This window comes from Carettochelys insculpta, chromosome 30 (assembly GCF_033958435.1).
Source record: "Carettochelys insculpta isolate YL-2023 chromosome 30, ASM3395843v1, whole genome shotgun sequence".
Lineage (NCBI taxonomy): Eukaryota > Metazoa > Chordata > Testudines > Carettochelyidae > Carettochelys > Carettochelys insculpta.
In genome coordinates, this window is record NC_134166.1 from 431,753 (window position 1) to 443,983 (window position 12,231).

Genomic DNA, 12,231 nt, shown 5'->3' on the forward strand with positions numbered 1-12,231 from the left:
TGATGGGCTTGGAGGATTGTAGCCCTGGCCAGCATCTGCCTCCCACCTTTCCACTATGTTGTGGAGGGCACAGCACACCCCAGCAATTTGGGGGACATTGTGCTCCCCTGCATCCAGCCAGGTCAAGAGGCAACTAAACCATACCTTCAGACAGCTGAAGGTGCACTCATCCTGGTTCTGTGGAAGGTATTAAACAGTTCCTAGCTTGGATCCAGTTGGCTGATGTAGGGCCTCATGAGCCAGGGCATGAGGGGTAGGCAGCATCCCCCACCATGCACAACAGCATGTCCATGTCCCTGAATGTTAGATCCCAATGGGATATATAGATGCCCACCTCTGTCCTCTGGCTCAGGCTGCAGTTGCTGAACACACGGGTGGCATATGCCCAGCCTGACTGCTCAACATATGTATCAAGGAACTGTCCATGGTGGCCGGCCAGGGCCTGCAACACCATGGAGTGGTATCTCTTGCAGTTTAGGTACTGTGGCATGCTGTGGTCTGAGGCACAGATGGGGATGTGTGTCCTGTGGATCACTCTGAAGCAGTTCGGGAACCCCAGGTTATTGAAGTCAGCCACACACATGCACACACACACCCTCAGGGGCTCCAGCCCAAGAGTGCCTTCACTGCATGAGGATGGTACCAACAGTGGACTTCCCCATGCCAAACTTGTTACCACTGGAGTGGTAGCTGTGCAGAGTGGTGAACCTCCAGAGGCCAGTGGTGATCTGCTTCATCTAGTGCAATGGTTCCCAAACTTTTCAGCCTCATGCCCTCCTTTGGATAGTTGAGAAGCCGTTCACCCCCCCCCCCACACCTGTTCCTTACCATCATCCAATCTCCCTTTAACAAAAAATTCAATTTGTAATTAAAATAAACACACAAACTTGATAAAAAGCGTTATTTAACATTAAAAATAAGCACAAGTCATTTTTCTTGTCCCCTTGAAGGTGCCTGGTTCAGCCCCTGCTGGCCAGCTACTTGAGCCCTATGCCAGCTACCAGAACTGACTGCAACAGTGACCCACCCACCTGAGACCTGCACTGCGAGAGCCACCTGGCTGAGCTCTGTGCCACCAGGGCCACCTGCCCACCAGCTGCCCGGGCCGGCTGCCTGAGCCCCGCACTGCTGGGACCAGCAGCCCACCTACCAGCCACCTGCCCCAGCTGTGGGCCGGCTGCCTGAGCCACCCACCCAAGCCCCATGCTGCCAGAGCCAGCCACCTGCATGCCATCCAGAGCCACCCAAGCCCCAAGTTGCTTGGGCCAGCCACCCACCCGATAACCTAAGCCACCCAAGCCACACGTTGTTGGGGCCAGCTGCCAGCCGGAGCTACCTGAACCCTGCAATGTTGGGGCCAGCTGCCCATGTATTGTGAGTCCCACAAACCACCCTTGGGTGGTGTGGGGCCACCAAGCCCTGCAAGGTGCCTGCCCGAGCCCCTCCCATCCCACAAAACCAAGCACCACCAGCTCCTCATTCTTTCCCCATCCCCTTCACCCAAGCCTGGCAGCCCCAGCTCCCCATCTAACCCCATTCTCCTCCCCCCCAACAAACCACACTCACTCATCTTTGCAGAAGGCAGCTAGGTCCACGTGGGTCTTCGCCAGCTGCCTGTCTTTCATAGCGGCTGTGCCGGGTCACCCACCTAAAATGGCAGGTGCTGGGAGCCGGAAGCAAAGGCCAGCTCTTTCTTCAGGTGGGAGAATGATGGGGGGAGCTGAGTTGCCTCACACCCTCCTTGGTATATCTTTATGCCTCCCAAGGGGGGCACACACCCCAGTTTGGGAAACCATGGCCTAGCAGATGGCAGACGTCAGACAGGTGTCCTGTCTGTAGAGGGTGGGGGTGAGCCAGGTGCAGAGTGCCAGGAAGGTGACCTTCCTCATTCCAAAGTTCTGGAGCCACTGCTGATCATCCCACTGCCATGACCAGCTGTTCCCACCAGTCTGAACTGGTGCTATACCTTCAGAACCATCTGATCACCCAGGGAGGGCGGGTGCAGGTGGGGTCCTGGGGCATCAAGGACATGTGCGTTGATACTGGTGTCAGACGCATCCCCCCAGACGAGGTGAAGGACGGCCATGATCATGGTGGTCAGCAGCTCAAGCAGCTGTGCGTGGTTACAGTGCAAGCCTGGGGACTGCTCTGGCACGAAGGCTTTCTGGAAAGCACAAACTCTAACAGAAAGTGGCTCAGTCCTGCAGTGGCTATGCTGTCCCTCAGCAAGGTAGGCAAGCCTCAGAATGAATAGGGGGAGTCCCTTTAATGAAGCACCTGGCCGTGGCTCCCAGAGCAGCTTGCCCTCCATGTGACCTTGTGTGACAGGGTTCCGGGCCTCATTTTGCTGAGAAAGCAGCTGGGCAGTCTGGTCCCTCTCTGTTGACAGAGCGGGTTGCTTTTTCAATCCGCTTTTTTGTGTGGACGCAATCTGTCAACAAAAGTTTTGTCGGAAGATCTCTTCTGACAGTAACGTCTGTCAGCAGATCACTCTAGCGTAGACACAGTCTGGCTGTCTTTTTTTCTCCCCAATGTTTTGATCAGAAGTCCTACCCCACTTACCCGACAGGGCATCCTTGGCATACAAATTATTTTTTATTTTTTTAATTCTAATATATTAGATTATTTGGGCAGTTCTGGAGATTAGGTTCCAAATGCTGATTATCATCAAAGTGGGGAAACAACTATAACTGTGATTATGTCAGGATCATCCCCTTTCATGGTACTTTACAAACTCATACGAAGATGTGTTCCCTACCCTGAAGAGCTTACACTTCAAAGTCCCTAAATCTTGAAAACAGTTTCACACTTGAATTCATAAACATTCAGGATCAGAACATACTTTTAAGCACTTCATTGCTGCAGATTAATGCATCTTTTCAGGCTTTTCTTTAATTGACAATGCCTTTATCATTCTGCTCTGAAAGAAACAGAAGAGGGAAAACAAGGTGTGCTGATCTGCTTAGATCCAAGAGAAAAAAAACATGAGGGAGATTCATAGGACACAATGCTCTTAATTCCATCCCTAGTTCTCCTTCCTATTCATTTTCTGTTACAAAAACACGTATCTTTATAATGGGTAATTATTGTAAAATTAAAAATTTGGCAATGTTTCCTTAATATTTTGAGATCAAGGAAAACCTGTGGCCACTGGAATTTGTTTAAGCCTGATAGAATTTAGTGATGATCATAAGTAAAAGTTGTTCTAGTGTTGTGTTTGTGTTTTCTAGTTATTGGAATACCCACACGAGGAGCAAAACTGGGGATTGCTGCAGATGATTCGGTGGATGGTTTACTGCTGCATATGGCACAACATGACAGCCAGGCTGCTCTAGATAAAACCATAGATGCAGTCATTGCAAATGTATCTGTTCCACCTTCATCGAGTCCTGGTCGAAACCCCAGCAGGGACAGAGGCTTGGTAAAACAGGACAGTCTGTTTGTTCCAACAGTTCCAAGTGACTCTTGCAGTGATGGCATCTCGCAGCTTTCAGACAGATTACCACCAAGCTATTCCCCACATCATCTGAAGAGAAGTATGGTTGAAGCTATTCAAAGACAGGCCAGAAAAATGTGCAGTTACAACAAGATCTTGGCAACCAAGAAAAATCTGGACCATGTCAATAAAATTCTAAAAGCCAAAAAGCTGCAAAGGCAGTCACGGACAGGGAATAACTTTGTGAAACGCAAGCCGGGCAGGCCCCGGAAATACTCGCACCAGGCTGTAGTTTCAATGCAGGCTTTCCAGGCAGCTCGGTTTGTCAGTCAAGAGTTAGAAGAAAGGAAAGAGAGCAGCACTTTACACCTTGGACCAGATACTATCACAGATGTAATTGAGGCTGTAGTACAGAGTGTGAACCTGAATGCAGCACACAGAAAAGGGTGGAAGAGGAAGCAATGGCTTGCAGAGGAACAAGCCAAGAAAAGACAGAAGTCTTTACCAGAAGATGAGCAAGAGAGTAATAAAAGGTAATTTCTTTACATTTCTGTACTTTCAAAGAACTGGCAATTGAAACCTATAGAAAATGTTTCTCCGAAATGTCGACTATTCTATCCCTCATTTCACATAAACTGCTAGATGCATTTCTCTGATAGAGGGAATCAACTCAAGAGAATCAGCATAGGTTAGTTTTAAGTTATAATTTCTTTTTTAATATTGTTTTTGCTAAAGTACCTTTTGTGTGCATTAAAAGTGCTAAATCAGTAGCCCAGAAGACACAGTGCTTTCCTTCGCTAAAGGACTAGGGCAGCAGTAGCTCTGTAAAGAGAAAGGATGATAGAGCTGGACTTGGGAGAACTGGGTTAAATTGCTGATTGAGGCATGGACTTTTTTTTTTAACCTTGGGTAAATTATTTAATCTGGGCTGTGCCTCAGATTTACAAATTGGGAGAAAACTTACCTCTGAGGATAAAATTGAGGTTTCTTTGAATGCTTTTTCATGTGCATTCCAATTACTTATGTATGAACGTCCCTGCGTATTTATATACCAGCACCCCAACGTGGGCATTTCAAGCCTCAAACCTGCCTCGCTCATCCCAACCCTCAAATTGCCAAGACTCCTTTTGTAGGAGGAATCTCAGTGGCAGGAGAAGGCAGCACTTGGGTTCTAGCTGGGGTTCTAGTGAGCGCAAGTCTTCCTCCAGACCAAAACAAGATGTTTGAAGCAGCTTGAAAATGGTGTCCCAGCTCCTGCTCCGGATCCAAACCGCCATACCTTTGTTTTCTGACTACCCCCCTTCTGTTGTGCTTGGTCTCTTATAATTTCAGATCAGTGGGTTCTCAGCATGATAGAGAGGGGATAATCCATCCAATTCTCCTCCCTCCTGCCCTCTACCCCTCTTCCCCATCCCTCTTCATGGACCCGTCTCAAAAGCCACTCCTTTTTTAGGAGGTGCTATTGCTTCTGGCTCTAGGAACAGTAGAGGAAGTTCCTCAGGAGTACAGGGGCAAGGGGTTTTACTCTCTGTATCTGCTAATACCAAAGACCAAGAGCAGTCTCAGGTACATTTTTGACCTGCAGGAAAACAACAAGTTTGTAAAGAAACTCAAATTTTGCAAAGTCTCTCTTGCCTTCATTTATCCCATCCCTGGATCCAGCAGGCTGGTATGCCACCCTCAACCTAAAGGACACACACATCCGTATAGCCATCACTCCACCTCACAAGAAATATCTTGAATTTGTTATGGACACCCATTACCCAGTCACAATCCTGCTGTTTGGCCTGTCCTCAGCCCCCTAGCTCTTCATTAAATGCATGGCAGTCATAGCAGCATTTTTACACAAATAGCACATGCAGTTGTTCCTGTACCTGGACAATTGGCTGGTCAAGGGCCATACCAGACTGCAGATGGAGACCATAGAGCCACTTTCTACAGCCTAGAACTCCCCTTGAACAAAGGGAAGTCTATTTTGTCCCCAGTTCAGAGTATAGAATTCATAGGGGCAGTTCTGGACTCAAACCAGACCAGAGCATTCTTACTGGAATTCAGATTTCAGTCCCTGATCAGTGTTATCCACAGCTATATGCAGTTTCCCACCACTACAGTAAGGAACTGCCTGAAACTTTTGGGAAATGTGCCAATTGCGTAGCTAAAATCAAGGTACCGGCAGTTGACTTCACTGTCTGTCTATATGGAAGAAGGTCAGTGGGAGCGTTTCTCCTGTCGACATTGACCCCAGAAAGCAGCGTTTTGTGCACAAGCGAAACAAAACCCCAGAAGATCAACCTTGACCAGGTTGATCTTCCATGATAGTATGGACCTAACCATGCAGGTACAGTATGACAGACTTAGGTTCAGGCACCTTAAAATATAGCTAGCATCAGTATATCAACCAGCCCATCTCAGGATGGACATCATTGTTACCAGTACTAGACTCCCTCTGATAGTGGATGGACTCCATCAGCATCTGTTCCAGAGTCCCTTTTTGCTGAGGATGATAAAGCTTATACTGTATCTTCAAGCTCCCATTTTCACTTTCACAACAGCTTTAGAAACAGAGCTTAAAGTTGTCTGTAATCCTTGGATAGGGTTACAGACCAAGCCCATCAAAACAGAGATCTCTGAGATGAATCACTTTTAAGTGACACCCCATTATAAGTATGTCTACACTGCACACTCCTTGTGGTGAGCAGAGTACATTCACTGCATGCCTTTTAGTCTAGATATAAATAGAAATCTTGTGAGCATGAACTCTATACAACTCTGTAATACATCCAAGCAATGCCTCACTTCTGTATACTGCTATTTTTAGCAATATAATGTTCTGCGGCCTATACACTGCTGGGGTCTTTCTCTGCCATAGGAAAAGGGGTCAACAGCAAAGAAGGGGTCTGAGTGCTAGGAGGAAGTGGGCAAAGGCTGTAATGGCTCCCTGTGGCCAGAGCTTTTCCCTGTTGTCTCCACCTTGCTAAATCTTTCACTGCAGCTTGTCACTACACACTGCAGCATGGGCAAAACCTGCTTTTCACCACAGCATGTAACAACAAATATCCTTCATACTGCAGTATCAGCATAGCCTGTGTTTAATAGCCACATTTTTTTAGACAATTTCCATCATCCGGGCATTTCATGGAGACTACTTCAAGCCCTGTTTAGAAACCAAGGACCTGATTGTCCTCTCAGATTGCATGTACACCACAAATGAAAGGGTGTTTGCAACAAATGTAGGTGTACCCAATCTATCTCTAGGGGTGCGTGTACACTAGCACGTACATTTGAAATGCAGATCAGAAGAACAAGTTCTTTAAAAAGAACCTGCAGAGCGTCTACACTCACACGGCACTCTTTCAAAATTAACTTCAAAAGAACTCCCCTGTTCTCCACCCAGCCAGCCATCAAGGGCGACGCTCCAGCCAGCCCAGAGCCCTCCTCAGCACCATAGCCAGCACCCTGACCCCCGCCCATCCCAGGGGCCCTCGAAAGACATTATTTTGAAACAGAGCTGTAGTGTGGACGCTCCCTAATAGAATTGATGCAGATAACATTGTTAATAGAGAGGTGGTGGCACAGGCTTTGGTGGGGGCTCTGGATATATATTCAATTTCCTGTTCACCCTAAGTTCCACTCCTTTTGGTCTTCATTGCTAATGTTACCTATGCTAACTAGACCAAAGCTAGCATGGGTATGCCTCTTTATGCTTCAGTCACACTTTCATTTGAAGGGTAGACATATCCTCAGTTACAGTCACCAGTACTGGGTTGTTCCATTAACTTTAGTAGCGTAACCTCTGATTTATATTAGTGTAAGTGAGAGAGAATCAAGCCCTCAGTCTTCTGGATTACAAGGAAAATAACCATTATAAAATTCTGGATGGGTGCTAGATAATGTCATATAGTTTGCCAGCAATTAGCTTGTTGTTTCCAAAATCAAAAAGAAATTACGTTTAAAATTAAATTAGTTCTAAATTTTTAAATATTTCTCTCTGCAGGCTGCAGAAATTTAGTAACAGCATATGAGCGTGTGTGCCTGCGTGTACATATGCATGTTAGACACCTGTTTGTGACTATAAATACACAACACAGCTATTTGTTGCTTTGTGCTTTACATGCCAATAACATTTATTTTTGTCCAAATTAATTGTTACTTGTAAAATATCTTGTCTGAATTGCAGGAATTGGCAAAAAAAAGTTTAATCTGATAAAATCATCTGAACATTTAACAAGCTGCAGAAACTTCTTTGTTGGTCTTCTTTGTACAACATATAGTAATATTGTTGCCATAAGTTCATTTTTACATTTTCTTCCAGCTTTTCTGAGACAGTTGAATCACCTACTCACCTTGAAGCCACTGGGAAAGTGCATGAATCCGAAAACACTGAGCAACTTTTGCCTTCTTTTACCCAGCGTGAGAAAAAGGCTCCTAGACCCCCAAAGAAGAAGTACCAGAAGGCAGGGCTGTACTCTGATGTGTACAAAACAACAGAGTAAGTAGTACCAGTGAAACACTGCTGTCTGATATTCCAGAGGAAACTGTCATCTTTCAACTAGAACGTTGATGAGCTCTTACCAATAAGCAGCTCAGATTAAATCACCAACTTAATTCAAGCCTGTGAAAAATTGCATGCATGATAATTATCAGAATCTGACCCAGTGAAGATTTAAAATGTAAACCCAGTCAGAAAACAACCTCCAGCAATCTAAAAGTGTTGCTAAGTGTCAGTTTGAAGAAGGTAAGACAGCTTTATTCAACAACCTGAAAGATCATGACAGAAAAGGGGCTGGAGAATCTTGAAATACTCAGGTACTGGAGAGAGTATCAACATAAAATTGGCCATTAGTTGTCTGGCCAATTTATAACACAGTCATCTGCAGTGTGACTGACTTGTAAGGTGAAGGAACGTTCTGTTCATTTTACAGTTAAGTACTGTTCATCTGCTTCTTGTTACACACTGTTTAATGTAAAGAACTGAGGTTCCCAAAATTTTTTCATGGTGTAGCTCACAACTTAATAGAGAGCTTATTCTTCTTCAAATCTTGTGCATGTCCAGTCTGATAGGTGTGTGCGTGCACGCTGCATGCATGATTGTCAGAAAGTTTTTCCTAGCGGTACAGTTGGGTGAGCTGTGAAGCTCCCTGGGGTGGTGATATAAATTCCACTGATGATACACTACCTGCTGCATTCCTTCCTACCACTGTGATGATTGTTGGAGCTACCAGCTCTTGCTTCACAAGTGCTCACCTAGCCATAGTTCTTCAAGTGTTTGTTCATGTGCATTCCAATCAGTATGTACACACGTGCATGCACAGTAGCCAGAAAATTTTTTTCCCCCTTGCAGCTAGCCATAGTGTGAGCCTGGATGCCTCCTGAAGAGACGCCTTTATGGGACATGATATAGAGCCCTGTTGACCTGACATAACCTGACCCACCCCCACCCCCACCTCTCAGTTCCTTCTTACTGCTGGTCATGGTTAGCTGGAACGTCTCTGCGGTTGTCTTCAATAAATGTGCCAACAGTTAGCTTTCTTATTTAGTTGTACAAAACAAAAAAGCAGTCCTGTAGCATTCCCCTCTTCTGTCCTTTGTAGCTGATTTGTCAGTTTTTGTTTCTTTTTTTTCTTATCTTTCTCTTAAAGACAAAATGACAGACAGCATTTTCCAGATCTGAAGAAGTGGGTCTGTCCCATGAAACCTCATAATAAATTATTTTGTTAGTCTTTAAAATGCTACAGGACTGGTTTTTTTGTTTTGTGAAGATACAGATGAACAGCTACCTTTCTGTGACTGTTTAATTAATTGTAAATAGTTAATTGGTGTAGTATGTTTACCATTAGTAAAGTTGTTATTTATTAATGAGGGTCTTTGGAGGGCTTCTCACTTCCCTTTACTCCCAGACACTGGGACATGCCGAGTTCTCTGGGGCTCAGAGCCTGTGCAGCTTGTGGGAAAAAAACATCCACAGTGGCATCTTATATTGCCAAGTAGAAGAGATTCTCAGGCTGGTCATCACAGCAGGGTTTCACTCCTATGTACACTCCAATATCTGCCATTTTGGATTACGTGTTTTTTCTTAAACAAAAAGGGTCCATTTATCTTAAATACCTGCTTTCCAGTACAGGACACTGGGTCAGTCTGTATTTATGAATCCCATGGTTGGTCACTTTGTAAAGGCCTAAAGAGACTCTATCTTCAGGTTCAACATCCAGTTCTTCCCTGGGATCTCTAGTTAGTTCTGTCCAGACTGATGGGACCACCATTTCAGACACTGGCCTTGTGTTCCCCTCTCTACTTCTCCTATAAGGTGTCAGAGCTTAGGGCTCTTACATCAAAGCCACCCTATGTGGTTTTTCATAAGGATAGTACTCCAGTTAGTGCAGAACTTCAACCCCACCTCCTAATGATGGTTTGTGAGTCTCCTGATTGGAATGCACATGAACAAGCACCTGAAGAAGAAAAAACAACTACTTAGCTTTCGTAACTGTTCTTCAAGATGTGTTGTTCATGTCCATTCCAATACCCACCATCCTTCCCTAAAGTTGAAGTAGCTGACAGGAAAGAAGTGGGGATGGGGGTGTTGGCAGGACTCTGTATTGCATGCTATGAAAGTGCGACTTTAAGGGACACCCAGGTCACCTCTACATTTGGCTGCTAGAGGAAAAATTTTCCTATTGTATGTGGGTGCATACACAACTTATTGGAATGGACATGAATAACACATCTCAAAGAACAACAGTTAAGAAAGGTGAGTAATAATTTTTTTTTGTTCATTTTTTGTTCTGGTTAATTAGAAATAAGTAGTGTGTTAGTAATTTGGACATGAGGCTTTGGACTTCAACATTTCTTTCCCTGGACTGAAGTATGCCACAGTCACAGGGTTTAAATCCTGCAAAAGTTGCAGGAAGCCTATGCCAAGGGGCGATCCGCGCAAATCCTGTTTGAAGTGCTTGGGAGAAGGACATCAAACAAACAAGCATCCCATCTGCTTAAGTTTCAACTCAGAACAGAAAAGGAAAGGAACTGTCACCTTCAGCTTCTTCTGATGGAGGTGACACTCTGGCCTCAACCAGCAGAGCTGGCACCAGTGATGTCCATTGCACTGACTTCAGTGTAGGACCCCTCGGTGACAAAGAAGGACTTTTTCAAAGAGGCACCTTCATTGCTTTTTTTGGTCATCTGCAGAGTACAAGAACAAGGCACTGGTCCCATTCTCCGGTGCTGCATAAGAGGAAAAAGGAAGACCAAGGCTAGTCCCCAGCCAGGCCCACACATAAGGGCTCTGCAGAGGCACACTTGCCATAGATATCCTCCAAGTTGATATAGCATGCACCTGCACTGTCAATTTCAGCTCCACAGAGGAGTCCAACGAGTCTGGTACCAGTGGACTTACCCATCAGAGTGGTCTTGAGGGAGACATAGGTCTTTCCTCCACACCTCATACATTCAAGACAGTGTGCAACCTCATTGAACTGACAGTATTGAACTGTGCACTAGCTCTGGGACACCACACCAGTGCAGGCTGTACCAGCAGTACCATCTTTGGCACCAGCAATGATAGTAGTCCCAACCAAAGTATCTGTAATGCCCACATCAGCACCAGTCCCAGAGACTTTCACAATACTTACAGTGGTGCCTCCTTCAGTTCAGCACTGGGGGAAGCCGATGACCTTACAGCAATGGTCACTGTCACTTGGTACCCATACCTGGCATTGATGAGCTCTGCACCCCTGTGGTCTGCTTCCTGTTCAGACTTGGAAGAGTCCTCTCCCTCAGGCCTGAGCAGTTATAGTTCTTCTTCGAGTGGTCCCCGTGGGTGCTCCACAATAGGTGTCAGGCTCGCCCGGCGCCGCAGATCGGAATTCTTCCAGCAGTTTCTCCTGGATCGTGTATGCGCTGGCGCACGCCGCTCCCCACACACCCCCGGCCACGTGCGTGATCCGGTCCCCGCCAGTTCCTTCTCAGCCGCCATCAGCTACAGACGGAATCCGCTCAGGCTAAGGACAGAGTCAGATAAGATAGCTGTTTTTCATGTAATTTGTTGTTTTTGTCACTAAAAAAAGGAAAAGAAAACAAGGACAAACAGAATATCAGCAAAAAAAAAAAAAAAAAAGAGGAGCGAAGGAGAGAGGAGCGGACGAGAAGGCCACTTAGGCCACCCGCTGCCCCGCAGGCCGGTGATCGCTATTTGGGGCAAAAAGGCACTGATTACGCGCTAAGTACCCTATTAACAGTAAAGGACTCACCGCGATGGCCTCCTCAGGTTCTAAAAAGTCTGAGTCATGCCGCGAAGCTATGCCGACCTCCGATGGGCATAGTGAATGCATCTGCTGCTTGGGGGAATCACACGTTACCCAGAAGTGTTCTCACTGTGCTAAGCTCACAGCCAGGGCCAGGAAAGACAGAGAGATGAGGCTTAAAATGCTCTTGTTTGATAAGGCTCTCCAGCCGGAGTTGCAGGAGAAGCCTCACCCAGATGGGCCCTCTGGGTTGCATAAGAGGAAGGCAGCCTCTCTGACCCCCTCGGTACAGAAAAGGAGCAAACTCTCCCTGGCTCAATCCTTGCCGGCGAGTTCAGCGAGCAGGACGAGCGGCGCGCAGCGCCCCCAGCCGCGAGCTCAGGGAAGCAGCGGCGCGGCAGAGCACATGGCAGAGGCTGAGCCTCCGATTACACAACAGCCGGCACGCAGGGCGCTGAGAGCGCCAGCGAGGCAAGCACCGGAATTGGCGGCACTGCCGCAGGTGGCACCAGCCCCCGCGGCACCAACGGCGCAGGGACACCAGGCACGGAGCCTGCA

At 46.5% G+C, this 12,231-nt stretch overlaps 1 protein-coding gene across 6 annotated transcripts in view; it reads left to right on the forward strand.

Moving 5' to 3' along the window:
* ASH1L (ASH1 like histone lysine methyltransferase) overlaps positions 1–12,231 on the forward strand; it is a 258,896-nt gene that overhangs the window by 111,020 nt on the left and 135,645 nt on the right. For all 6 annotated transcript variants that reach the window (XR_012642903.1, XM_074981321.1, XM_074981326.1 and 3 more), the window contains 2 exons: positions 3,231–3,969; positions 7,749–7,925. Coding sequence is in view for 5 of the 6 variants with exons in the window: in XM_074981321.1 (XP_074837422.1) it covers positions 3,231–3,969; positions 7,749–7,925 (916 nt within the window). In the remaining variant the exon portion in view is untranslated. The remainder of the gene's footprint in view (positions 1–3,230; positions 3,970–7,748; positions 7,926–12,231) is intronic.